The following is a 27,494-nucleotide window of genomic DNA, read 5'->3' on the forward strand; positions in this document are numbered from 1 at the left end:
GGCCCCAATTTGTCCAGGGCCAAGCCTTGGAGACAGGCGGGGTCAGGAAACAGAGAACGTAAGAAATGTACAGCTTTATTTTATTGCTTGTAATAACGGAAACCCTGTTAGAACAAAGGAAAATATTTGTAGCTCAGGACTCAAACAAGGAGGTGATCTCGGTGCTCTCTGAGCTGGCTGGTTTTCTTGCAGACGTTTCATGACCTAAGTAGGTAATATCATCAGTGTTTGTAGGGAATGAGGTTTGAAGGGAGGAGGAAGAGGAGGATTATTATAATTCTGCAGACCTTGGTGGGTCTCTCAGCTTGGTGATTTGCTTCGCAGACGTTTCATGACCCAACTAGGTAACATCAACAGTGCTAGAAGGGTCTGGGCTTTGCAGAGTGGAGGAGGAAGAGGACTGGAATCTTAGTGCTCTCTGAGCTTGGTGGTTTGCTTGCAGACATTTCATGACCCAACTAGGTAACGTCATCAGTGCATCTAGGGCATGAGGAGAAGAAGGAGGAGACTGAGAGATACTAAAAAGCATCAAGACACGGCAAGCTTTAGTTTCTTTCTCACACTTTCCTGTTTTCTGCAACTGATCTCACGTGTTGCGAGCATAAGCCCCTTCCAGAGTCTGTCCCTCTCTGTCCCTCTTCTACATCCAGCTCATTTCAGACAAACCCTGTTCAGGGGAAGGGAAGCCATTGTTAGATTAGCCCACTACCAACATGGCATTAGTGGAGTGCTTTGAGAGCAACTCCTTCCTGAATTTAGGACAAGCAGCAGCTGCAGCCAAGAGACCATGAGTGTCCTTTGCTCCTTCAGATTTAAGAGAAAGGAAACTCGGCTATAGGGCAGGATTTTATTCTATTTTATTTCATTTATGAAATGTGTACGCTGCCCCTCTCTCTATCCTTTCTTGGACTAAGATGGAATGAGTTAACTGATTTATTCTGTTTCTCCTCCAGAATTCCCCTGGGAGGGGCTGCCTCTCCCTGCCCCACCCCAGTCCCCTCTGGGAGAGTGAGGCTTTTTTCCATCATGGCAACCTGCCCTATAGATAATTGACCAGTCAGGAGGGTGCAGCTAACAGTTTCCATCAATTAGCATTAATTTCACATCACAGCCGAGGATTTAATGTACTCTGGGCTCAATTGCAGATCAGCAAATCCGGCCTCGTATCGATTTTTCCTGATTAGATTTTAGGGATCCCCGTTTGGCCCCACCCTTTTTCCATCTGCGGTCTTTCTCGTGCGGGAAGAGAATTTGTTGCAAGAGCTTTGCAGCTTGTTCTTTCAGTTCCCCAAGGAAATGATGCCTAATCATATGCTACAGATCAGCCTTTCTCAAACTGGTAACTTTAAGACAGGTGGACTACAACTCCCAGAATTCCCCAGCCCTTTCTCAAACTGGCAACTTTAAGATAAATGGACTCCAATTCCCAGAATTCCCCAGCCCTTGCTCAAACTGGCAAATTTAAGACAGATGGACTACAACACTCAGAGTTTCTTATACCAGCCATGTTGGGAGTTGAAGTCTACGAATGCCGGAGGGGGAACTCTGGGAGTTGAAGTCCACACGTCTTCAAGTGGCCAACTTTGAGGCCCACTTTTGTCCATTGTTCACAAGTTCTCCACCCGATTGCCCATTTGACCAAGAGATGAAAAATGCTTGCTCGTTTTCTTCGTACAGGTGAAGCCGTGTTCCTCCGGGGTCGCCAACAATCCGAGCAAATCGGATCGCCCCTTTTCCAACCGACGCGTTTTATTAAAAGCCAGACGCTTTGATGTGCTACACTAAACTATAAAGGGAATAAACTCCAGATGTCAGAGAGGCTGGAACTCTGTGGAGAAAACGCCAAGCTGCTGTGAGGATTGTACCTTCCTCCCAATTGGCTCGGCCCCATCTTTCACGCCTTTTAGAAAAGTCCAGGCGAAGCTGCATCTGCCGGCAACATCATCGTCTGGAGGTGTTGCACGATTTGCTGATGGGGTTGTTTTTGCAAACTTGGCTCGTCAGCTTCGGTAGTCCAGATTCCTCAGAGAGAAATCACGAAGGTCTTTTGTAGGTGGAGAAAGAAATGTCGAAAATGGCTTGGAAAGCTGCCAGGCTGATATCTGCAAAACTTGGCAAGGCGACTCGGAGACTCACGAACCAATGAAGTGAACTAATGGTCTTCTGCAAGCTCCACTCCCCTGTCGCTCCTCTTTTATTCCCTCTGGAAGGGGCCCTTCATTGTCCACCTGTGGCCTTACTCCCAAGTTGACCCCTGTTCTTCAGCCGTTCCCTTCGTCTGGCAACTCTGCACATGCGCACACTGGGAACAGACTCCAGCTGTTCTTCTGCCTCACTGACGTCAGACTCCGGAGGCAGCAAATAACTACCAGATGACCTTGGCCCCCGCTCTGCCTCCGACGCAGAGTCCTCATCCGAGCCTTCCCCAGACTCCAGGTCTGGCCCAGGTTCCTCCCCAACCTCCTCACTGTCCGAATCTGCTGCCAGCTCTACTGGCTGGCCACAACAGGTTAATCCTCAGGGATTACCAACATTGGACCTGTCTCCAATGGAAGGGAATGGGGAACCAGCACAAAAAGACCCCGAAGGGGGAGACTCTCTGCTGCAACACAAGCGTTCATTGCACGTATCCCTCCCAGGCACCTCTGCCTGGTTCTTAGGGGCTGTTCGCCCCTCCGGTACCTCTAATCTGAAGAAGATAATCCGTCTTGCAAACTTCAATCTATTGATTGATCAATTCAGGTTGTTTACAGGGCACAAACGACTGCAGCAGCATCTTGTTTACCTAGAGTTCCTGGGCTGCCGAGCATCTTCCGCGACAGGGATTCTGTCAGAAACCATTAGTAGCGAGGTGTTGGCTTTAGGCATTTGCTTAATTACCGCTCTCTCCGCGAAAGGAGCTCGCGTCCCCAGCTAGGTGTCTGACACATTTCCAGTCCGTTGTGCTTTTGTGAGATGCTAGACTTTGCAAATCTTCTGCCCATGCGACAGGCACACCCCAGCCCTGAATGTTTCTGCTGTCTGGGCGCTGCTCCATTTTTGTTCCATCAAGCAGCATTTGGGGGGGGGGGGGGGGCAGGTGGGTTGCTACTTCAAATTTGAACCCCGAGAAATGAGCCAGCCAGTTTTTCCAAGCGGGAAACAAAACCTGCAATATTATTTTGTCTCCAGTATCTCTGGAATATCCCTTACTCCAGAGATATTCTAGGCATATCTGGAGTACCTCTTACTCCAGAGATACTCCAGGCATCTGTGGAGTATCCTTTACTCCAGAGATACTCCAGGCATATCTGGAGTATCCCTTACTACAGAGATACTCCAGGCATATCTGGAGTATCCCTTACTGCTTCGTGATGGACTCTTGGTCTTCCTTCTGAAGGAGAGGATTCCCACAGCTTTCTTGCATACAGTTAACCTGTGGAACGACTTGCCTCCAGAAGTTGTGAATGCTGCAAAACTGGAGGTTTTTAAGAAGAGATCGGAAAGCCGTTTGTCTGAACTGGTATTAAGTCTTCCTGCTTGAGCAAGGGGCTGGACTAGAAGACCTTCAGGGGTCACTTCCAACTCTGTTATTCTGTATTCCTCTTGGAAGCCAACGTCCCACTGGAATGTCCCTCCTGCTGTCCTCCGAAAGGTCACTGCAGTTTCCCTTGTTGACTTGAGAGCCAGCTGTTCTTCGCATCCGGTTATTTTTGGCTGTCCCCAAGCAGATGACCAATGGCTTATTTGACATCTATTGGGGTCGCTCTTTCCACCACCGCAAGACTTAGCCCTGCCTCAGTCGACCTCCCTCTGCCCGGAGATGGATTTCCATAAAAGCTTTTTAAGTGGCTGCAATTCTTTTCACCATCATGAGTTCTCTGCCTCCCTGGGTTGTTGTGGTTTTTTGTGTGTGTGTGTGAGTCATTTAATGTTGTTGCTTTCGCTGAGTCCCCATGTGGCCTGGAACTCGAGCATCCGAGGAGGGGGGCGGGGGGGGGTAGTGTTTACATTGTGAGATGCTGAGTGGGGTGGCTTAATTTTTCCCTCTCTTTGAGGAAAGGATTGGGATGCGGTGGCTCAGTGGCTAAGACGCTGAGCTTGTCGATCAGAAAGGTCGGCAGTTCAGCGGTTCGAATACCGAGCGCCGCGTAACAGAGTGAGCTCCCGTGACTTGTCCCAGCTTCTGCCAACCTAGCAGTTCGAAAGCACGTAAAAAATGCAAGTAGAAAAATAGGAACCACCTTTGGTGGGAAAGGAACAGCGTTCCCTGCGCCTTTGGTGTTGAGTCATGCTGGCCACATGACCACGGAGACGTCTTTGGACAGCGCTGGCTCTTCGGCTTTGACACAGAGATGAGCACCGCCCCCTAGAGTCAGGAACAACTAGCACATATGTACAAGGGGAATGTACCTTCCCTTCCTTTCCCTTTTCCTCCTTTCCTTTCCTTTCCTTTCCTCCCCTTTTCCTCCTTCCTTTCCCTTTTCTTTTCCTCCCTTCCCTTTTCTTTTCCTCCTTTCCTTTCCTTCCCTTCCCTTCCCTCTCCTTTCCCCTCCCCTCCCTCCCTCCCTCCCTCCCTCCCTCGCCACTGCTTGTACTGGTGTTTTAAGAAAACCAGAAGGAATGGTGGCTTCGCAGCCAGGTACCTTCCCCAATGTCCATTGTTCAGATTTGTTTGCAACAACCAAAGGCACACCAGGTGTAATGAACAGGTAAACGAAGGAACATCGCTAGCACGCGATAGCCTTTCCTTTTTGAATGGACTGGTGAATGGAAGCTTTTTTCTTATTTGGCTTCCTTTTTTTCTGCTGAAAAAGGGAATCGGCCACTTTCGTAAAGCAGTTAGTTGGGGAGAGCCGTGACCAGCTCCTCCTCCTCCTCCTGGCTACTCTCAGCGTTAACGAGATCAGTAGCAGTAGAGCCTTCAAAAATTACCACATTTATTTTGTTGTCCTATAAATGTGTCCTCCTGTCCGACTTTTCCGCGGCATCCTTCTCTGATTTTATGGCTCTGCAGAATTTTAAGTGGCCCTCAAGTGGACGTTGTAAAGTTAACCTCCCTTTCTTGGCCCTGTTTCCTCCCCCATCCTCCTCCTCATTATTAATCTTTTCTTTTTTGTGTTAAACGTAGTTTTCTCTTCGTCTTGTTTGCCTGCCAAAAGAAAAGGTCATTAACTGAAGTCTTTTGTTTTTTTACAGTCAATTCATAACTCTGATCTCATCTTGTCTTTAATTCCCAAAGTGGCAGCCACTTTAAAAATCACTCACAAAACACCAAAAACAGGGAAGGGAGGGAGGGAGCAGGGAAATGAAAAAAAAAAAATCAGGCTTCTGCTGCTGTTATTACTATTATTATTCTTTTAATTGCTTGGTTTTTTAAAACGAAGTTCTTTTAATTTTTTGTTACCTACTTTAGCTTTTTTTATGAACATAGTGTTGCCTTTACATCTTCTCTCATGCATAGTTCATTTGACATCCTATTTCCATGTCATATTTCAGCCCTCTTATTTTCTTTCCATATTTTCCAACTTAACTTTAATGTCATATATAAACAATACCATGATTTGCCCCTCCAGATTAAGCAAATTTAACATTTCATTTCCATCTATTTTTTATGTTTTACTGTCGATAACGTATATCCTCAAATTTAATTTTGCATGGTAAACATTTCCCTTGGTTAATTATCCACAATTAATAGTATTTATCTGTTTTCCTCACATCCTCTCTCTCAAATTTCAGAAAAAAAGCCAGGAAGAGACGTGTGGCGAAGGCAGTGGCGTGGAGATTTTGGAAAACCGACCATATATCGATGGCCCAGGTGGAAATGGGCAGTACACCCATAAAGTGTACCATATTGGTATGCATATCCCCAGCTGGTTCCGATCGATACTCCCAAAGGCGGCTCTCCGAGTCGAAGAGGAATCCTGGAATGCATATCCTTATACCAGGACCAGGTACCACCCAGCAATTTCTTTTTCCCCCTCTTGCACCTTTACCCCATTGGTGTTGTGGCCTGCCAGTGGAGTTCGCAGCCGATTCGGACAGTGAGGAAGGTTGGGGAGGAACCTGGGCCAGTCCTGGAGTCTGGGGAAGGCTCTGATGAGGGCTCTGTGTCGGAGGCAGAGAGGGGGCCAGGGCCGTCTGACAGTTATTAGCTGCCTTCAGAGTCAGAGATCAGTGAGGCAGAGGAACAGTTGGAGCCTGTTCCCAGTGTGCGCATGCACAGAGTTGCCAGACGAAAGGAAGAGCTAAAGAACAGGGGTCGACTTGGGAGTAAGGCCACAGGTGGACGATGAATGGCCCCTCCCAGAGGGAATAAAAGAGGAGCAAAAGCGGAGTGGAGTTTGCAGGAGACAATTAGTCCGCTTCATTGGTTCGTGACTCTCTGAGACTCCTTGCCAAGTTCTGCAGAGATCGGCCTGGCAGCTCTCCAAGCCAGAGAAGGTCTGTGACCAGAAATCCTCCCTCGAAAGACTTTGCTGGAGGTGAAGGAGCAGAATTCACAGTCAATTAATAAAAGGGGTTTTTGTCGGGACCAGAAGTTTGTTTCATGCTCTCGGGAAGCCTCGGTCAGAACAGGGAGGGCTCTGACATGTTTTGAGGCGAAGAGGTTTTTAATCTGAGCTTTTGGGTTGTTCTTTTTCTTCTCCTCCTTCCTCAGGTACACCTGCCCATTTGTGGAGAAATTCTCCATCGATATCGAAACCTATTATATACCTGACTCAGGAGAGCAAGCCAACGTCTTCAACCTTTCCCCCGCAGAGAAGAGACACACTGTTCTGGGTGAGTTTTCGCCCTCCCCCCCAGGCTCCATGAATGCCATGCACGCATGCGGGAGTGGGAGGGGACAGCAGCAGAGGGAGGGGGTGTCACACGCGCACGCGCAGTTCGGCGGTTGAGGGACAGTTTCCTGTGACTTGCACACATTTATTCTGTGTGTCGTCGTGTCCCCTCCCCCCGCATTAGATCCTATCGATATTGTGAAGGACCCCATCCCACCCCACGAATACAAATCCGAGGAGGACCCCAGGGTCTTCAAATCAGCCAAAACATCCAGGGGTCCTCTGGCGGAAGACTGGATCCAAGAGCACAAAGATAATCCCGGCGGAAGTCCCATCATGTGTGCCTATAAACTCTGCAAAGTGGAGTTCCGTTACTGGGGGATGCAGTCGAAAATCGAGCGCTTCATCCATGACGTTGGTGAGTCTTTGGTCTCAGGGTCCCCACCTTGAGCTCCGTTCTTTTAGGGGTGGGCGGGGTCCCGGCTCAGCCTCCTTGCTGTTAGTTGCGAAGTTGCGTGTCAGGCCTGCCGCCATTTTTTCTTTGGGGTCTTTGGCCTGCCACACTTTCTGTTATCCTGCCATGCCTTTTCGATGGTGGGAAAATGGGATTGTACGGAGTTGGATGAGATGCAGCCATAACAAAATTCTTTCTAGAAAGCCAAGGTCATCCTTTGTTTCTGCACCTGACCGGAATTGGATGGCTCGCGGAAAGTCTCTGGAGACTGGGGCGGGCAAAAACACACACCCCTACCACCATAGTGCAGGAGGCCGAATAGGCCATGCCCACCATGGCCACGCCCCCAAGCAACTGGGCAGAGAACCGTTGGCTAACATTTTTGAATCCCAGGATGCCGCTGCCCAGGATGAAAGACATCTTGAAACTGAACAAACCCAGAGAGAGACATTCCTTAAAAAATGAGGTCCCCAAATAGACTACCTCCTCCTCTTCCTCCTCCTCTTCCTCTTCCTCCTCCTCCTCCTGTGGGACCCAGGTACACCTTCTCAAGAAGTTCTAGCTACCTTCTCAGCTTACAGAAACATCATGAATTAACTCCAACCTTGAACCCAAGACAGCTGGTTGATGACGGCTGACTTTCGTTCTTTCCCCCCTCCCAGGTTTACGGAAAGTCATGGTAAGGGCTCACCGCCAGGCCTGGTGCTGGCAGGATGAATGGTACGGACTCACCATAGAGGACATCCGGCAGCTGGAGAAGGAGGCTCAGCTGATGTTGGCTCAGAGGATGGCCCAGTTCAGCGTCAACGAGCCTGATCTAGAACCCCACCTTCCTCAAGACCCCCTGAACGAGCGCAATGTGGAATCCAAGGCCATGCCTCCATCCCCCGAGACTGGGGTGGATGCCGCCAGCAATACCGAGGAGCCTTTGCCGAGGCGAGTGCTGACCAAACAGTGGTCAACGTCTTCCAAATCCTCTTCCAAGAGAGGAGGTGAGTCGGGGACCCCCAGCCGGGAACAAGAGAGCTTGTGGGGAAGGGGATCCCATGGCAGCTGTTAGTGCAGTGTGAGGAGAATATTGCGTTGAATAGAATTGTCTTCTTCTCCTTCTCCTTCTTCTTCTTCCTTCTTCTTCCTTCTCCTCCTTCCTCCTCCTCTTCTCCTTTCTTCTTTCTTCTTTCCTCTTCCTCCTTCTTCTTCCTTCTCCTCCTTCTTCCTTCTTCCTATTCTTCTTCTTCCTTCTTCTTTCTCCTCCTTCTGCTTCTTCTTCCTTCTTCCTCTTCTTCTTCCTCCTCCTCTTCTTCTTCCTCCTTCCTCCTCCTCCTCTTCTTCTTCCTCCTCCTCTTCTCCTCCTCCTCCTCTTCTCCTCCTCCTCCTCCTTCTTCCTCCTCCTTCTCCTTCTCCTCCTCTGCTTCCTCCTCCTTCTCCTCTTCTTCTTCCTCCTCCTCCTCCTCTTTGTCCATTCTGCAAACCCCACTCCCTTTCAACACTGATGATGTTACCTAGTTGGGCAATGAAACATTTGTAAGAAAACCTCTAAAGTCAGGGAGCACCAAGGGCACCACAGATTCCTCCTCCTCCTCCTCCTCCTCCTCCTCCTCCTCCTCCCCCTCCTCCCCCCTCCTCCTCCTCCTCCTCCTCCTCCTCCTCCTCCTCCTCCTCCTCCTCCTCCTCCTCCTCCTCCTCCTCCTCCTCCTCCTCTTCCATTCTGCAAACCCCATTCCTTCAAGCACTGATGATATTACCTAGTTGGCTCATGAGCGGTCTGCAAGAAAACTTCCCACGCTCAGAGAGCACCGAGGACCCCAAAGATCTTTGTTCGGGCGTGGATGATGGGTTTGGGCTTCCTGTGCCATCCACCATCAACTTTGCTATTCACCAACACAATTATTGCTCAGCAGCGGAAAAAACACAATCATGTCTAGTGCGACCTTTGCACAACTGCAAGACACCTAGAACAAAAAGCAGATTTTTGAGGGGGGGGGGGAAGCTGTAGTTTTGGTGAGGGATGTCAGCTCCCTTAGGAATGCAATTTTGATTTTCTGTCTGCCTGCATTTTTGCATTAATGTGCAACTCGCTGCCTGGAGGAGCTGCTTCTTTTCAGCACGGAGCTTCTCTGCTTAATGAAAGGCGGAAGGTCTGGTTTGGAGAGGCAATTAGTGTTGATAAAGGAGGGGGAGAAATGAATTAATCATTCTCTGGTATCAACAACTGCTGAAATGGGGAATCTTAGCTGACAGCCCCAGGCCTGGGCTTAGATCGCCCTAAATTCTGGGGACTCAATCTATCTATCTATCTATCTATCTATCTATCTATCTATCTATCTATCTATCTATCTATCTATCCATCCATCCATCCATCCATCCATCCATCCATCCATCCATCCATTGTCTATCCGTCTGTCTGTCTATCATCTATCTATAGAATATATCTGTCCGTCCATCCAGCAGCCATCAATCCAACTATCTATCTATCCAGCCAGCCAGCTAGCCATCCTCTATCTGCCTGTCTGTCTATCATCTATCTATCTATAGAATGCATCTGTCCGTCCATCCATCATCCATCCATCCATCCATCCATCCAACTATTTATCCATCCATCCATTCATCCATCCTCTGTCTATCTAGCTATCTAGCTATCCATCCATCCATCTATCTATCATCTACCTACCTACCCATCCATCCATCCACTATCTGTCTGTCTATCTATCTATCATCTATCTATAGAATCTGTATGTCCATCCATCCATCCATCCATCCATCCATCCATCCATCCATCTACCTACCTTCCTATCCTATCCTATCTCCATCATTCATTCATCTATCTTCCTGCCTGCCTGCCTGCCTGCCTGCCTGCCTGCCTGCCTGCCTGCCTGCCTACCTACCTACCTACCTACCTACCTACCTACCTACCTACCTACCTACCTATATGCATGCATACTTTTCTACCTTCCCGTTGGAGTTATTTCTGCATTTCAAGCATGGAAAAGAGAGTTTGCCTGCTTCAAAAGCTTGCTGGTTTTTTTCCCCCTTCTTCTTCGCTTTTTGCAAACCTTCTTAACATAAGAACGGAAGCTTTTTACTAAAACCTCCCCAGGCTTTCGAAAGAAAGAAAGAAAAAACAGAAAAAGCCCCACTAGGTTCAATTAGACCACTTCCTTTGCTAAATTGCCGGCCTGTGCATCCAAAGTGGTTTTTCCCCCCCCATCCTTCCCAAGTTTATAAATAGCTTTACTCATTCAGAGCAGAGAGCAGCCACGGAGGTTCTTCGATTGCCGGGCAGGGGATTGTGAGCCCTCCACCCCCATAAGCCACGAGTGACCCCTGTTGGAGAGGGAAATTGGACCTGGGGCGGGGTAGCATCCTTGGGTTTGCTGTGTCTTGGATGAGGGGGTCTCTGCCAGGAGGGGCAGTGCCCTTGGTCTCAGAGAAGAACGGATGGCATAAAACTTCTTTTCTTACTCCTAGCAAGTCCCTTGCACCATACCATCTCCGACTGGAGGATGCAAAGCATTGCCCGCGACTCGGAGAGCTCCGACGAGGAATTCTTTGATGCATACGGTAGGTGGGAAACACATGCGCCCTTTTCCAAAGGGGTCGCCTTAATTGGGAAAGGGGGCGACCTGGGACTTCGCATTCTGGCCCGCTGGCCCCGTCTGGACAGGCAGGCAACTGTTTGCGGAAGAGAAAAGTTTGGGGATTGCTTGGCGGGAACTTTTGGGTAGCTTTGGCAGTTTTAATGATGGGCGGGTTTAAGGGGGTGGAGGGGAGAGGGAAGGAGATCCAAGAGGCTCGGAAAAACAAAATAAATTAAAACAAAAAAGGCGACGAGAGTTAGCCTTCCCCCCCTCAACCCACGCCCAACTGGCAGATGATAAAAATATGATTAAAAATAGAATGTTAAGGTATTTATGCCTTAATTGCTTTCTCTTTCTCCTCCTCTTTCTCTACCTTCCCCCCTCTCTTCTTCTCTCCCTTCCTCCTCCTCTTCTCTTTTCTCTCCTCTTCTCCTCTTATATCTTCTCTGCTCTTCTGCATTCTCTTCTTTTCTCTTTTCTCTCCTCCTTCTCGTCTTATATCTGCTCTTCTCTTCTGCATTCTCTTCTCGTCTTGTCTCTTTTCTCTCCTCTCCTCTTCTCCTCTTATATCTCTTCTTCTCTTCTGCATTCTCTTCACTTCTCTTCTCTTTTCTTCTCTTCTCTTCTCTTCTCTTCCTTAGAGGCTATGTCTGAGAATGAAGAGGTCTTCCCGAAAGAGATTACAAAATGGAGTTCCAACGATCTCATGGATAAGATTGAAACGGCAGAAATGGATGAAGTCCCAGGTAGCCTCTCTTTAGGGAACAAATTGATGGTACAGGCTGTAATCCTCTCGGACGCAGTGCTTTACACAACTTAAGAGTTATGGAAACAGTAGCGAGTAACCTCTTCTTCCCTAAAGTGACTCCTCTGAGGGAAGGAAGGACCTTGGCCTACTCTTCCCAAGAAAGCCAAAGATCTTCCAACTGATTGGGTTGAGTTTGGGTCAAGCAGCAATGATCATAACTTTTCTCCTGATCAATTTCTGACATTTATCTCCCTGGCAAGAGAATTGTTCTGACCTGGGCTTCCTCAGAACCCACAAGGCAGATTCCTGGTCTTGACAAAATCCCTTTTATTAAACGAATGTGAATTCCTCTCCTTCACATTCAGCCAAGGCCTGGCAAACGGTCTTTCAAAGGAGTATTTATGACCACAGACCTTATCTAGCTTGGAAAGCGGCCATGTCAATATTTTCCCAACGAGATGCTGTGCAAGGAAAGACTGGGCACAGAGTCTCTGAGATTCACGGACAGATCTTCACACTCCTGAAACGAATCTAATGACCGAACGAAGGAATTATTTCCTGCAAAAGCCCACTCCCCTTTCGCTCCTCTTTTATTCCCTATGGGAGGAGCCAATCACCTTCCACCTGTGGCTTTACTCCCAAGTCTACCCTGATTTCTTAGCTGTTCTTGCCTTCTGGCAGCTCCGTGCATGCCCACACTGGTTTGTTTGTTTTGTTTTATTGGATTTACACTGGGAACAGGCTCCAGCTGTTCCTCTGCCTCACTGCTGTCAAGCTCTGTAGGCACCTGATCACTGCCAGATGGCCTCGGCCCCATCTCTGCTTCCGATGCAGAGCCCTCATCCGAGCCTTCCCCAGACTCCAAGACTGGCCCATGTTCCTCCCCAACCTCCTCACTGTCCGAATCTGCTGCCAGCTCCACTGGCGGGCATCAAGAATAAATCCAGATCATACGCCTATTTTTTCCCCTTCCAGATGACCCAAAACTTGAATCAGCTGGGGGATACCATGTCGGATGCAGCGTGGAAAGACTAAGCATTATTGAGGTATAACGTTTGAACCCATGCCCTGCTCTTCTTGAACAGCAAACGAACGTAACTATTCTGCACCCCTTCCCCTGGAGTGAGGAGGGAATGGGGATTTTGCAGTATCCTTCCCCTGGAATGAGGAGGGGATGGGGATTTTGCAGTATCCTTCCCCTGGAATGAGGAGGGGATGGGGATTTTGCAGTATCCTTCCCCTGGAATGAGGAGGGGATGGGGATTTTGCAGTATCCTTTCCCTGGAGTTTGGAGGGAATGGAGATTTTGCAGTATCCTTCCCCTGCCACGCCCACCAGTAGTAAAAAAAATTGAATCTCACCACTGGTTCACGTGACTGTATGGGGGAAGAAGTGGGGCAGCTATAACTCTGAAGTCGCTTTGGGGGTTGCGTCGTAGCTTCGAACGTTTGCTAAGCGAGCGGCTGTAAGTGGAGTAGTCCCTTCTATCCTCTCCCTGCAAAACCCAGGCATTTTTCTGGGAATCCAATCCAGTTTTGCGCAACACGTCTGGCTAATTACGAGGAGGATAAACACGTAGTGGAAACTGTGTTCAATTAAGGTTTCCATGTGCCGAGGGGAAGCTGGAAGCCGTACAAAAAAACCGAACAGGTTCCAGGAAAAAAAAACACAAATCTATTCTTGTCACCCTTCCAGATGATCCTCCTCTCTGTTTACGTGTTGTCTTCTCGCCTGTGGCACCTGAAGCTTCACAGGGTGTCCAGGTGTCCATAGTGACGTCCCCGAGAGTCTTTTTAGTTTACTTTATTGTCATTACACATGGCACAGCGAAATTAAACGCCGTCTTCAGCGTGTACATTAGAACGATCAAACTAAAAACACAAACATGCATCCTTTACATTCTATATAATTGAAACTGAAAACCCGAGATTGCACTGTATCGTAGAATTCAATATATAGTTACTGCCCTGGGACAGAAGCTGTTTTTCAGCCTATTTGTCCTTGTTTTTATTGCCCTGTACCGGCTGCCAGATGGTAATAGTTCAAAAAAAAAGGATGAGATGGATCTTTAAGAATATTTTGAACTTTCTTAAGGCTTTCTAAAGCTCTTCCAAAGAGGGGAGAGGGCAACCCATGATCCTCTGGGCTTCCAGTTGATTGGACCAACCCCCCCCCCAAAAAAAACACTTCCTGCTCCTCCAACAGGTTCCTTGAGAATCCGCTTGATCTGAATCTGGTCTCCTTCGCTCTCACCTTTCCAGGATGAAGCCACCCCTCCGCTGGCCCAGCCCAGCCACATCCATGTCCTCCTTTTGGTCCTCCACGGGGGCAACATCCTGGATACGGGAAGTGGGGAGCAGAGCTCCAAGCAAGGGGACGTCAACACCATCGCCACCGCCTTCGAGACCGTCATCCGGGTCCATTATCCGGCCACCCTTGGCCGGATCGCCATCAAACTGGTCCCTTGTCCGGCCATCTGCTCGGAAGCCTTTTCTCTGGTCTCCAAGTGAGTGGTGGCTTGGTTTTCTGAAAGGTGGGATGGGTGGGATTCAGGGAAGGGTTAAGGCTGTTTCCTCAAAGGGTCTTGGTGTGAAATCTAGTCACTGGTTTGTTTTATTGCTTTATTTCCGCAGACCCAAAAAAACTGTTGAATATCATTTCTTGTTCCCTTTCCTTCTCAAATCTATCCTGATTATGGTTGTTTTTCTCCTTTGTATCTTACTTTCGAATATATACTTGTATATATTGTTATTTTCTTCCCTATTTTCCTGCTTTTCCTAGAAGAGCTTTGATTGACATTCCTCCTCCTCCTCCTCTCTGTAGCCTCAGCCCATACAGCTACGACGAAGGCTGCCTCTGCAGTAGCCAGGACCACATCCCACTTGCCGCGCTTCCCCTCCTGGCCACCTCCTCCACGCAGTACCAAGAGGCGGTGGCCACCGTGATCCTGAGAGCCAATCAGGTGTACAGTGACTTCATCAAGTCCCAGGAAGGCGCATCTTTCAACGGCCAGGTGAGCAGCGGTTGATCTCCATCGTCAATACTAAGTCCGTCGACTTCTTAAATTAATGCCGGTTATTGAAAGGAGTCGACCTACAAATTGAACCCACCAGGATCTGCATTGTCCTTGAAAGAGTTATTGGCATTGACTCTCAGATAAGGGACGTCAGCTTGGATCAAATTGCGGCTGTGGGTTGTTGCCTTCCCCCTGTTCTGATCGAGGCTTCCCAAGAGCATGAAGCAAACTCCTGGTCCTGACAAAAAAACCCTTTTATCAATTTGCTGTGAATTCTGCTCCTTCACATCCAGCAAAGTCTTTCAAGGGAAGATTTACAGTCACAGACCTTCTCTGCCTTGGAGAGCTGCCAGGCCGATATTTGCAAAACTTGGCAAGGAGTCTCGGAGAGTCACGAACCAATGAAGCGAACTGATTGTCTCCTGCAAACTCCACTCCACTTTCGCTCCTCTTTTATTCCCTCTGGGAGGGGCCATTCATCATCCACCTGTGGCCTTACTCCCAAGTCGACCCCTGTTCTTTAGCTGTTCCCTTCGTCTGGCAGCTCTGCACATGTGCACACTGGGAACAGGCTCCAGCTGTTCTTCTGCCTCACTGATGTCTGACTCCGAAAGCAGCTGATAACTGTCGGATGGCTCTGGCTCCCTCTCTGCCTCCGACACAGAGCCCTCATCAGAGCCTTCCCCAGACTCCAGGACTGGCCCAGGTTCCTCCCCAACCCTCCCCACTCTCCGAATCTGCTGCCAGCTCCGCTGGTGGGCCACAACTCATTCTCTGCTTTCAGTTGGGAACTTGAGTTGGTGTCCTTCAAAAAGTAACCAGGTGTGGGTTTTGTTCTCCCCAGGTGTGCCTGATTGGGGACTGCGTGGGAGGGATCCTGGCCTTCGATGCACTTTGTTACAGCAACCAGACCATGCTCGAGAGTCAAAACAGTAGCCGGCGGGGAAGTCTCATCAGCGTGCAGGTAAACAAGCCAATCTCTCGAGCTGGTTTTGGACAGAAAGGAAATTGAACCGGGTTGGCGCAGAATCCGGGATCCTCCAATTGGGGGATCCCAATGATGACCTCCATGAGCCCTTCTGCCCTTTCTCGGGAGTCTGATGACCTGGCCTGGGTCCTTCCCATTCCAGGACACGGACCTCCTGTCTCCCGGCATCCTGGTAAACAACAGCTACTGCTCGGAAGGATCTGGGCTGGAAGGAAGCCAGCACCTCAGCCGGAGCACGGCCGACCTGCCGCGCAGCAACGAGGAGGAGCCCTCGAAGCAGCAGCTGCTGCGGAAAAGGAGCGATTCGTCCACCTTCGAGCTGGACACCCTGAAGCAGCACCAGGCGTTCCTATCCAGGTAGCTTTGCGGAGACGGAGAGTTTGCTCGGGGTGGGCGCCATTTTCCCCCCCTCTTGGAGTAGCAACAGAAAAGAGGGTTTGTAGCTTGGGGTTGGACTGAGAGGGTCCTGGGTGCTCTCTGAGCTGGGTGGTTTTCTTGCAGACTTTTCATCACCCAACTAGGCAACATCATCAGTACTAGGAGGGAGTGGAGGAGGATGAGAAGAAGGGAGGAGGAAAGGAGCAGGAAAAAGGAAGTGGAGGAGGACTGTGGGTCCTAGGTGCTCTCTGAGCTTGGTGGTTTTCTTATCGACGTCTCATGACCCAACTAAGTAACATCATCAGTGCTAGAAGGAAGTGGAGATTGCAGAGGAAGAGGAGGAAAGGGAGGAGGAGGAGGAAGTGGATAGTGGGGTCTTGGGTGCTCTCTTAGCTTGGTTGTTCTCTTGCAGGCATCTCAAGACCCAACTAGGGAACGTCATCAGTGCTAGAAGGGGGTGGAGATTGCAGAGTGGAGGAGGAGGAGGAGAAAGAGGAGGAGAAGGGAGGAGGAGGAGGAAATGGACGAGGAAGTTGACTGTGGGGTCCCTTGGTGCGCTCTGAGCTTGGCATTTTTCTTCCAGACCTTTCATGACCCATCTAGGGAACATCATCAGCACTAGAATGTCAGTAAGCCCAGAGAGCACCAAAGACCTCACAGTTTTCTTGGGGGGAAGGGGCAGGTCTCCCCTAATATTATCCCAGCAAGATCAACCCCCTGATGACGCAGGCCATGTTGAGATAAGAGAGGGGCTGGCTCCAATCGCTGAGCCAGCTCTGCGGGGACTCGAACCCAGGTTTCCTCGGTGGTCCTCCAAACTTGATGGATGGACCCTCCACTCCCCGCTTGAAACCAGCTGCCCACGGACTTGGAGATTGCCCCAAGCTGATAAGGATGCCTGTTTGGTCAGCCAGGCCGCCGTCAATTTTATTTAGCATGTTTTCCCATCGGTAGGTAGGAAGATTCTCTCGGTGTCATCCGGACGATTTATCGGATTCAGCGGGTTTTGTTTTACTCCTTGCCCTAAATAACGTGGAGGGCTGTTGACGTCCTCCAGCCTCTCGCGGGAGGAGGAAAAGGAAAATTAAAGCTAGCTTCTTCGCTTGGAAAGTCCCTCCTGGTGATTAATGGCCTCCCCAGCCCCGTAAATCACCCGGCAAAGAATGCTGGATGGTGGAAACTGTAGAGGAGGTTATTGAAGACTGGGTCTTTGGATCGGTCGCAAGTCGGGGACTTAACAGAGGTCGAGTCTTTTTACAAGAGAGAAGTCCCACCTGCCCCAAAAGAGATCTGAAGCTCAGCCAGGTCAACCCTGAAGAGCAGAGATAGTTAGAGCAGTGATCACCAACTGATGGTCCATGAGAAAATTTCGGGGGTCCGCATAAAAAGTATTTGCATTTTTTACATTGCACTAATTCAGGGGTCCTCAAATTGCGGCCGCTGGGACGGAGACGTGCAATGGATGCTTGTGTTGCTGCAGAGAGTCTCCCCCTTTGGGGTCTTTTTGTGGGGGTCAGAGGGGGGGGGCAGAAATTCTGACTTGAAAACAATAAGGGGGGGGGGAGGAATTCATCAGGGTGGAGTAATCCTGAATTTGACAAATAAGTAAATTACAGCCAGGCGAACGAAGCCCTCGAGATTCCCTTCTTCTCTTTCGCTTTCTTCTCTTATTTCTTCTCTCTTTTCTCTTAAACCCCCTTTTAACCACCCCCTTCTTGGCCCCCACAACACCTTCCTTGAGGAAGAAACAGGTAAGCTGCGCTCATGTGGGTGTGTGGGTGTTTGTGTGTTTGTGTGTGTTTTGTGTGTTTTGTGTTTGTGTGTGTTTGTGTGTATGTTTGTATGTGTGTGCTTGTGTGGTTTGTGTGTTTGTGTGTATGTGTTTTGTGTGCATGTGTTTGTATGTGTTTGTGTGCGTGTTTGTGTGGTTTGTGTGTGTGTGTGTGTTTTGTGTGTTTGTGTGTTTGTGTGTGTTTGTGTTTGTGTGGTTTGTGTTTGTGTGTGTGTTTGTGTGTGTGTTTGTGTGTGTGTGTGTTTTGTGTGTGGGAGGGGGGTTGTGTGTGTGTGTTTGTGTGTGTGACTGGAATGGAAACCACTCATTACGGTCAAAGGTCTGAATAGTTTGTGAGTCAAATGACTGCATAGTAGATTCCCAAGCATGAAGGTCACGGGTGATCCCAAAGTCGTAGAACTGAGGAAGCTTCTTGAACGAGAAGCGAAGTGTTTTCAGAGAAATAAACAAGGAAGTCCAGCTGCCGTTTGCAAAAAGGCACCTTTGGGACAGTCGCGGGTCAAGGACACACACACACACACACAAGCCCCACCCTTTGGCCTCTGCCGCCCAGCAATTGACCTCCTTGCAGCCAATGGGGAAAATGGGGCTTGCAGAGGCTATAGCAATCCCTGCAGCCTGAAACAGCTGATGATCGGGAGGCCCCTGCTGAAATTGAAAGTGAAACTTGCTGTTTGCTGCACGAGGTAGATTGCTGGGAGGCAGAGGCAGTTTTTTTTTTCTTGTGCTAATCCGTCTGTTAGTTGTTTGTTGCAAGGAGGCATCCTGACATGGTTTCTGGGGGCACCTTTTGCTGCTGACGTTCCTTTTTTTTTTCCCTTCTCTAGTTTACATTCTAGTGCTCTGAAGAACTTTCCGGGATCACGGCGATCCAGTAGCTCCACTCAATTGGATGGTGGGAATCTTGGAAAGTTTGAGTTTGAGATCACCGACTTCTTCCTCTTTGGCTGTCCGCTGGGGCTGGTCCTCGCCTTACGAAAAACCATCATACCAACTCTTGACAGTAGGTTCCCGTGTGAGGGAAGGTTGAAGCCACCGCTTCCTTTTCACAGGTTTTGCGAGTAGAGATGCCAATGCTGGAATTAGTCCTGAGGCCAAATGTCAGCATCTTTTAAGAGTTTAAATTACTGCAATTTGCCTCCTTGCACTAAACAGCAAACAGCCTGGTCTGTTTCAGTTTCAGTTTTTGCATAGCCTGATTAGCACAAGCAGCTGATTGTCGGGCCTCCTCACAATCAGCTGTTTCAGGCTGCAGGGATTGCCATAGTCTGTTGCCGCCTCCGTGTGCCCCATTTTCGCCTTGGCATCTTGTTTTCAGCCTCCGCACACGTTTTCCACTGGTTCTGGGTGGAAAGGATCAAAATGGGTGGAAAATGGGGTGCACAGAGACCAAAAACGGGGTAAAATGGGATGCGGAGGCCGAAAATGGGGCTCATGGAAGCGGCAATAGGCTATGGCAAGGAAGGAATCAGATCCAACTGACAATCAGCTGCTTGTGCTAATCGGGCTGTGCTGAAGCTGAAACTGAAACAGACTGCTGTTTGCTGCAAGGAGGCAAATTGCTGGGAGGCAGAGGCCGAAGGGTGGGAGGGGCCACATTCGGTGTATAAGATGCACCCAAATTTTCACCCTCTTTTGGGGGGGGAGTGCATCTTATACTCTGAAAAATATGGTAGTATCTGGAAGAACTTTCGAGCCCATGAAAAGAGTTGTCCATGAGATAGCAGAGCCGTGGATTATGGTTTCAGTATCCTTCCCCCCTTGGCCAACTCTTTCTCTTCTCTCCATGGCTTAGTCTTCCAGTTGAGACCAGCCTGCCAACAAGTCTACAATCTCTTCCACCCGGCTGATCCTTCGGCCTCTCGCTTGGAGCCTCTTCTAGAGAAGAAATTCCACATTTTACCTCCCTTCAACATCCCCCGTTACCAGCGATTCCCTCTTGGGGATGGCAATTCAGCCCTTCTGGGTAAGTTCATTCCCCCCCCCCCCTTACTCCCCTGTTTCTTTCTTATTAAACGGGCAGGTGATGGGGTGAACAGCCCCTGCTTTAAATTGTCTCTTGCCAACGAGGAGAAGTTGAGACACGGTCAAGATGTTCCTCTGGAATTTTGAGGTCCATGTGTTGTCTTCTGGGCTGGGGAAGCGGTGATTTGCAGTTCCAGATTTCCTTAAGTCCCCGGTGAAGTTGGAGATTTGGAGACAATCAAATCCAGCGGAGGTGGCCGAGCGAAGACTCTTTGGTTGACAAGATAACGCCAGTCCCAGTTTCTGAGGGGACGCAAGCAGTGGCGTTTTTCCTAGGGATTTAATCCTCGTTGTAGAGTCACCCGTGTCTCCAGCTGTCACAGATCCTTTCTTCCATGTGAAGGACACACTATTGTGAGTCAGCCATCAGGAATTAATTGCTGTCAAGCTTACTGTCCCAAGGGGAAGCTCTGTGGGAGTTGCTTTTGAAATGATCCTCCAGCACAGTGGTGAGCAAATATTGAATCTTGGGCTAACAAGCAAATACAGCTGTCTTAATGAACAGGGATGGCAGGGATGTTAGCTTTCTCCCCAGGGAGGGTGTGTAGAAGCTCTGGGAGATAGATTTTAAAATCTTTGCTCTTAGCTAAAATCCACTTGCCGTCTGCTCGAGACTCCTTTAAGATCCAACCTGATAATTAGAGCCAACCTCTGAAGGATGGGTCCAGCAGTGGGCTTCAAAAATTTCCCCAATGGGTTCTCTGCTTGATTGCTGGGTGGGCGTGGCCATGGCCTACTCCGCCTCCTGCACCACATTGGGGGGGGGGCGTTTTCGCCTCCCCTGGGTTAAGGCCTGTTTTTCCCCCTCCCCGACCCTCCGCATGGGCCCTGCATTTATCTCGCAGCGAAAACGAACCTTGCGGAGACTCGCGGGAGGGGTGTGGTGGGCGTGGCCAGCCAGGGGTGGGATTTTGAGGTTCTCTCGAACCTGGGCGAACCCGTAGCACCCCAGCCTTTGATGGGTGGGAATTCAACTGAAACTTTTATCTTGGACTTCAGCAAAACGTGGATTGGTGGGTGGGAACTCAACCGAAATTTCTTTAATCTTCATTAAAAAATGTACCGGCCACAAAAGAAAGCATTCTTCATAGTCCTGAATCCTGGTTTGATGCCCCTGGGCCTATGTCACCATGAACTGCCCCCCCTCCCCCACCTTCTGCTTTTGGGTCCAGGACAATGTGATTAGGAGAGGTCCTATGGTTTTGGATGATGGTTCACCACTGAAAGGATATAAAAGGTGGATTGACTTCCAAGTGGAGAACAAATAAGGTGGATAAAGACAGATGGAACTTGATTCCATCCAGACTTCCCCTGTTCGTAAAAAAATAATAACGACTCCTTGACGTTGTTTTCTCCACTGGACTTCCAAGTCTGGATGTGGACCTCACCCCCACAGGCGATTATGGCCCACCGTCTGCTTTTCTGCGGTTGCCCCTTTAGGCCACCAACCTTATATACCTGCTCAGGCCTCGCCCTGGTCTACCACCGAAGCTTTGTTTCCAGCATCAAAACTCTTATGGAAGATGGTTTGGACGTTGGTTGTAAGTGTCTTGGTCCCAAGGGCTTGTGTGGCCACACGTCTCGTTGTCTTTTTGTTTTTTTTTTTATTTATTTTCTTGGTGCCCCTCTTTGTTCTCTTCCCCGTCTGTTCTAGTGGAAACGGTCCAGAACAATCCTGCCCTCCTCGTTGAAAGCAACTTCCTGGTTGCTCTTCAGAACCAGGACAACTTCATGGAAACCAGTATCCCCGTCCCCACCTTGAACTGGCAAGACGTTTCCAATAAAAATTCTGGATTTGCTGAGTGTGTGTGTTCTGAACCTTCCCTCTTTTGGTCTTGCGGGGTGTTTTTTCGGAATGGTGTCTAATTGCTTGGGCCTCCCATCCTGAAAGCTTTCCCAGTCTTCTTTAGAAGATAGATGCGCGGAGAATGTTCCAGCTGTGCTGGAGAAAGCAGGAGAGATGAACGAAAAAGGAAGCGAGGCTGGGGGAGGGAAGAAAATATCAAAGAGTGGCGTTTGGGCATTTCCTGCTGGGTTAAAGACACAAAGAATTTGCAAACATTTGAGAAGGTGGAGAAGAAACTCTTGGCCTTGCTGGAGATGTAGACCTCCCAAATCATTATCCATCTTTTACAATCTTCCCCTAAAAATGAACGTTTTGTCAGGGTTCCAAATAGCATCCAAAAGGAAATCAGAGCCCAAGGCAAAGGATTCCTCAAAGTTCCAATTTATTAAGAGAGCCATGTGGGTTTTCCCCAGCCCGTTGAAAGTTCAAGATCTTGCCCCCATACCCACAAGTCCATCACATGGTCCAATCTCCCACTGCCATGCTGGCAGTTCCACCCATCCAGTTCCGGTCAGATGCAGAGGCAAAGGATGACCTTGGCTTTCTAGAAAGAATGTTGTTATGGCTACATATCATCTAATGCCATAAATCCCCCCCTCCCATTTTCCCACAATAGAAAATGCCTAGTAGAATAATAGAAAGTTTGGCAGGCCTGAGATCCAAAAGAAAAGATGGCTGCAGGCCTGACACGTTTCCCATGTCGTTTCAACCATTGTTCTCAAGCTGGGCCCCTCCAGATATGCTGAGCTACTGTTCCCGCATCAGGAGCCTAAAACTTTGGCCGTGTTGGTTGAGGTGACAGGAGCCCAGGGCATCTGGAAGGGGCCAGGCTTCAGGGAGAAGCCACAGCAATGCCCGCCTAGAAGTCAGCTTTTGGTAGTGTTTCAATGGGATGTAACTCAGCTGGATAATGTTGGTGGGCACGGAATTATAAATTCTAGGAACGGAGTTCCACCTTCTCCAGAGGTCGAAGAAAGATCAAGTGGAGTTGTTTGGCTTATTTCATTCAGTTTGGTTGTTGCGGCCAGAAAAAGCCACACTTGCACTTATTTTTTCCAAACCTACTTATTTTTATTTATTTTTTTAGCTAAGGGCTGGAATTGAGAACGTTTCTTCTTCCTTTGGGAAAGCTTTCACGACTCCCCTCTCTCCCCGTCCTGCTCGCGGCTTCTCTTCTTCCGTCCCAACAGCTCTCCTGCATGGCATATCTGTCAGCTTGTGGATGGCTTGTTTTGAGTTTTAGGATTTATTTGGGTTGCCTTGCTCTCTCTCTCTCTTGTCCAACCCCAGCGAGGGGCTCCAGGAAGGATGAGAAATGCCTCCCTCCCATTCAGATTTGAAACCAACTTGTGAAGCCCCTCTAGAGCAGAGCTTCTCAACTTTGGCAACTTGAAGATATGTGGACGTTCCCTCACCAGCGTGACGACCTTAAGATGTGTGGACTTCAACTCCCAGAATTCCATCACCAGCGTGATGACCTTAAGATGTGTGGACTTCAACTCCTAGAATTCCCTCACCAGCGTGACGACCTTAAGATGTGTGGACTTCAACTCCCAGAATTCCCTCACCAGCGTGACGACCTTAAGATGTGTGGACTTCAACTCCCAGAATTCCCTCACCAGCGTGATGACCTTAAGATGTGTGGACTTCAACTCCCAGAATTCCCTCACCAGCGTGATGACCTTAAGATGTGTGGACTTCAACTCCCAGAATTCCCTCACCGGCGTGACGACCTTAAGATGTGTGGACTTCAACTCCCAGGATTCCCCAGCCTGCCTGGCAGCCTGAAGATATGGAGGACTTCATCTCTTCGAATTCTGGGAGTTGAAGTCCACACATCTTAAGGCCGCCATAGTTGAGAAACTCTGCTCTCCACAAACTGTGCCTGTTTGGTGTGAGCCATCCCAGCACTCCAGTGGAATTCTTAGATGTTTCTGTTTCCTTCTAAGGAAGATTCTTTTAGCTTCTCTTCTGTTGGTTTCCATGGCGGTGGAGATCCTGGTTTGAGGCTTTCGCCGTTGTGCCCACCTAATTTTTTTTCCCCCATTGGTGCTTCCCTACCAAAGCTTCTTCTGTGGTGTTGGTTCCGAGAGCTTTGATCGGATGTCCACCGTGGTGGCATCCCGCCTAATTTTGTACGCGTGCCTGCTTTTTTTCTTTCCCAAAACAATTTCTTGACGTATTTATGGCATCCTGGCTGTCTTTGTGTGTTTGTGTGGTTGGGTTTAATATTCTCGTTCTCCCCGTTTTCGTCCCTGTAGCAGATGTTGTTCAGTCTCATGGTGGCGTCTTGCTGGTGGAAAACACATCCCCGTCTGCTCCCGTTTCCGCCCCCCAGTTCAGGTCCTTCCGAAGAGCCAGTGAAGTGAGCACTGTCAGCCAGGTTTCGGGAATGACTGACAGTTACACGGCTTCCAACATAGCCAACAGTAAGTGTTTTCCCCCCACGGAAATGAGCCCGCCCTGTGCTTAGTTCCTTCAACCACCTGCGAAGATCAGCTGATGCCTTCTACTGCTCCTCCTCTCCGAAGTTCTCCCAGCCTGGGGATAAATATGGAGCTTTTCAAGAGATTGCAAAAGAAAAGAAAGGGTAGAGGAGTGGTTAGCACCCAAAATGGATGCCGTGTCCCTCAGGGTCAAGAAATCAAACTCCTTAGAAATTTGTACTCAAGCTTGTTGACTCTAAGATGTGTTGAGTTCAACTGTGGGAGCTCCACGCCTCTTAGAGTTGCCAAGATTGAAAAAACACAGCCATATTGCCATAAATAAGAAGTGAAAATGTACATTTTTGTTCCCAGGTTCAGAGACTGTCTGTCAGCGTTCCAAATAGCATCCAAAAGTAAATCAGAGTCCGAGGCAAAGTATTGCTCAAAGTCTCAATTTATGAAGAGAGCCATGTGGGGCACATCTGGGGAAAGACGAATCCAAAAGCTTCCCGGTTTTCCCCACCCAGTTGAAATTTCAAAAATTTTGCCCCCACACCCACAAGTCCATCACATGGTCCAATCTCCCAGTTCCACCCATCCAGTTCTGGTCAGGGGCAGAGAAGAAGGATGACCTTGGCTTTCTAGAAAGAATGTTGTTATGGCTACATATCCTCTAACTCCATACAATCCCCCCTCCCATTTTCCCACCATAGAAAATGCAAAAGTAGAAGAACAGGAAGTGTGGCAGGCCAGAGATTTAAAAGAAAAGATGGCTGCAGGCCTGACAGTGCCATCTCCAATTCACTGCACCGTTGGCCTTGAGAGTTTTTCCACTCTGATTTCTTACACTCCCATAATTCCTGAAAAGCCCAGAAAACAAAGCACAGCCCTTGTTAAGGAGCTATACCTTTCAAAAGTTGCATCCCTTTTCAACTTCCTGCCCTGATTCGCCAGCTAAACCCAAGATCCCCAATTCCCAACTCTGAGGTTGAACTTTCAACTCATCCGATGTATGGTTGAACGCATTCTACACCCCCAATGCATTATTAGGTCACCCCCCAATGCATTATTAGGAGGTCAAAAATATATATTTTTGGCATGGTTCCCCCGCGTGTTTTAACGAAAGCATGTGTTTTATTTTTGTGTTGTCTTCTCTCCGTCTCTCTCTCTCTCTCTTTTCGAAAATGTGATTCTTTTTAGAGAAAAAACACCACCTCAACCACTCTAGAGGGTTTAGCCTTCTGGCCCTCCTAGCACTGCCCCACAAACCCCACATCCAGTCCTTCCCCCAGAGGACTGGGGGGCTCAAGGCCAAAAGGTCCCCGAATCTATTAGGACGAAGGTTTGAGAGCACCCTCCGCGGGGAAACAGAAAACGTCCGTCTGATTCCAGATCTTGACGTCCACGAAGGTATTCTGGAGAGCGAGGAGAACGGGATCCAAATGGAGCAATTGCTTATCTCTTCTTTCGCTGTCTCCAGAACCTCCCAAAAAACCCATCTTCACGGGAGGTCTTTCTCAAACCTTGCTCTGTGTTTTAACAAACCACTCTTTCTACTCTCGCTCCAGAGATTAACCAACACGCTACTAACAGCCCGTCACAGATGAGTCAAGCTCATCCCGATTCATCTTCACGTTCTACACTCTACACGTGCCCTCCGATTATCTTGTCCTCTTGAGCTGTTTCTTGGGAAGGAAAGACTGGGTCTTGACTGCCCTAGGTTGGAGAATTCCTTAAATCAGGGGTGTCCAAACTTGGGAACTTTAAGACTTGTGGACTTCAACTCCCAGAATTCCCCAGCCAGCATGGCTGGCTGGGGAATTCTGGGAGTTGAAGTCCACAAGTCTTAAAGTTCCCAAGTTTGGACACCCCTGCCTTAAATACTCTCTGAGCCTGAAAAAGCAGACCTCTTTTTGGCTTGAAGCTTCTGCTTGGCTTCCCCAACTGTCAATTGGACCATCGAGAGCCCGGCCAAATGTGGTCCCACTCCATATTTGAGTGTCTTTGTCTATGATCATCCCAGAGGTGGATTTTTTTTCCCTGGAATTAAGAGCAGAATTAGAAGAAGGGATTGAACAAAGTGTCCAGCAGAGTCACTTCTTGTGAGATGGAGGCGCCATGAATTTGATTTCGAAATAAATCGACCAAACTAGCTTGCTTTTATAAAACTCTAGGAATTCTCCTTACAGGGCAGTCTTTGGCCCTTTCCCTTTAAATTCCCAAGAATGATGACACTGAGTAACAGGTGGAGGGGGGGGGGCTTTCTAATCCAGACCAGTCTCTCTTTTCTGTCCTTCCTTTGAAGCTCACATTTTGGCTCTTCCATTGTAAGATTCAGAAATAGATTCCTCACAGTATGTTTTCAAAAATCAAAGCCCCAAGGAAGGGCCATCTGGGGACTGGCCTGGAAGTCCCCAGATTGGGGGATCCTTCCACCCAGTCTGGAAGGGCAGAAGGGTGGACTAGAAGACCTCCAAGGTCCCTTCCATCCCTACAATTCTATGTTTCTATGACCTTGAGCAGTGGGATGGACTATAAGATCTTCAAGGGCAGAAGGATGGACTAGAAGACCTCCAAGGTCCCTTCCATCCCTACCGTTCTATGTTTCTATGAGGTTGCAGGGGGATGGACTAGAAGACCTCCAAAGGTACCTTCCAGACCTAGATTCTATGAGCTTGGGCAGGATGCAGGGTGGGGAGTAGACTAGAAGACCTCCAAGGTCCCTCCCAGACTGGGTGGAAGGAGTGGGGCAGCTTCTCCTGGACTCTTCCATGGTCCGAGAAGAGCCATGGCCAAACGTTTCATAGGACCAGTGTGGACAGACCAGGGGAGTTTTCTGATCTTTCTCCTGGATGGTCCAAGGCCTTGGGAGTTGACCGGGATGGAAAGGTGGGATGCTTTGCAGAAACCCAACGAGATTTCTTTCTCCTCAGTTGCAGCCAAGTGGTGGGGGACCAAAAGGATTGACTATGCTCTCTACTGCCCCGATGCACTGACCGCTTTCCCCACAGTTGCCTTACCCCACCTCTTTCACGCCAGTTACTGGGAATCCACAGACGTGGTCTCCTTCCTCCTCAGACAGGTGAGCATCCTCCTGCCAGCATCTTTCTCATCCCTCTTCCGACCGGCAGTTGCCCTTCGTGGATTTAGTGTGAGGTCTGGACTCCTTGGCTGCTTGTACACCAGCCTTGTTCTGACCTCAGCTTCCCCAAGAAGCAGGAGGCAGAGTCCTGGTCCCAACAAAACCCCTTTTACTAAACGAATGTGAATTCCTCTCCTTCGCATTCAGCCAAGGCCTGGCAAGCGGTCTTTCAAAGGAGTATTTATGACCACGGACCTTATCTAGCTTGGAAAGCTGCCTTGTCAATATTTTCCAACTGTGTAAAGAACGACTTGGCACACAGTCTCTTGAGATTCAAGGACAGATCTTCACACTCCTGAAACGAATCTAATGACCGAACGAACGAATGGTTTCCTGCAAA

At 49.0% G+C, this 27,494-nt stretch overlaps 1 protein-coding gene across 6 annotated transcripts in view; it reads left to right on the forward strand.

The window, feature by feature from the left end:
* Positions 1-27,494, forward strand: part of PITPNM2 (phosphatidylinositol transfer protein membrane associated 2) — a 77,058-nt gene that overhangs the window by 41,397 nt on the left and 8,167 nt on the right. For 2 of the 6 annotated variants that reach the window (XM_081966624.1, XM_081966625.1), the window contains exons 3-19: positions 5,719-5,933; positions 6,641-6,762; positions 6,946-7,179; positions 7,878-8,207; positions 10,684-10,776; positions 11,435-11,539; positions 12,517-12,587; positions 13,803-14,047; positions 14,365-14,554; positions 15,402-15,521; positions 15,688-15,902; positions 18,543-18,718; positions 19,511-19,681; positions 21,395-21,544; positions 23,848-24,015; positions 25,213-25,422; positions 26,946-27,094. In XM_081966624.1, the coding sequence (XP_081822750.1) occupies positions 5,719-5,933; positions 6,641-6,762; positions 6,946-7,179; positions 7,878-8,207; positions 10,684-10,776; positions 11,435-11,539; positions 12,517-12,587; positions 13,803-14,047; positions 14,365-14,554; positions 15,402-15,521; positions 15,688-15,902; positions 18,543-18,718; positions 19,511-19,681; positions 21,395-21,544; positions 23,848-24,015; positions 25,213-25,422; positions 26,946-27,094 (2,964 nt within the window). The remainder of the gene's footprint in view (positions 1-5,718; positions 5,934-6,640; positions 6,763-6,945; positions 7,180-7,877; positions 8,208-10,683; positions 10,777-11,434; positions 11,540-12,516; positions 12,588-13,802; positions 14,048-14,364; positions 14,555-15,401; positions 15,522-15,687; positions 15,903-18,542; positions 18,719-19,510; positions 19,682-21,394; positions 21,545-23,847; positions 24,016-25,212; positions 25,423-26,945; positions 27,095-27,494) is intronic. The other 4 variants (XM_081966626.1, XM_081966628.1, XM_081966627.1 and 1 more) reach the window with 4 other exon arrangements.

Source organism: Natrix helvetica, assembly GCF_964273705.1.
Source record: "Natrix helvetica genome assembly, chromosome: 14".
NCBI classification, from domain to species: domain Eukaryota; kingdom Metazoa; phylum Chordata; class Lepidosauria; order Squamata; family Natricidae; genus Natrix; species Natrix helvetica.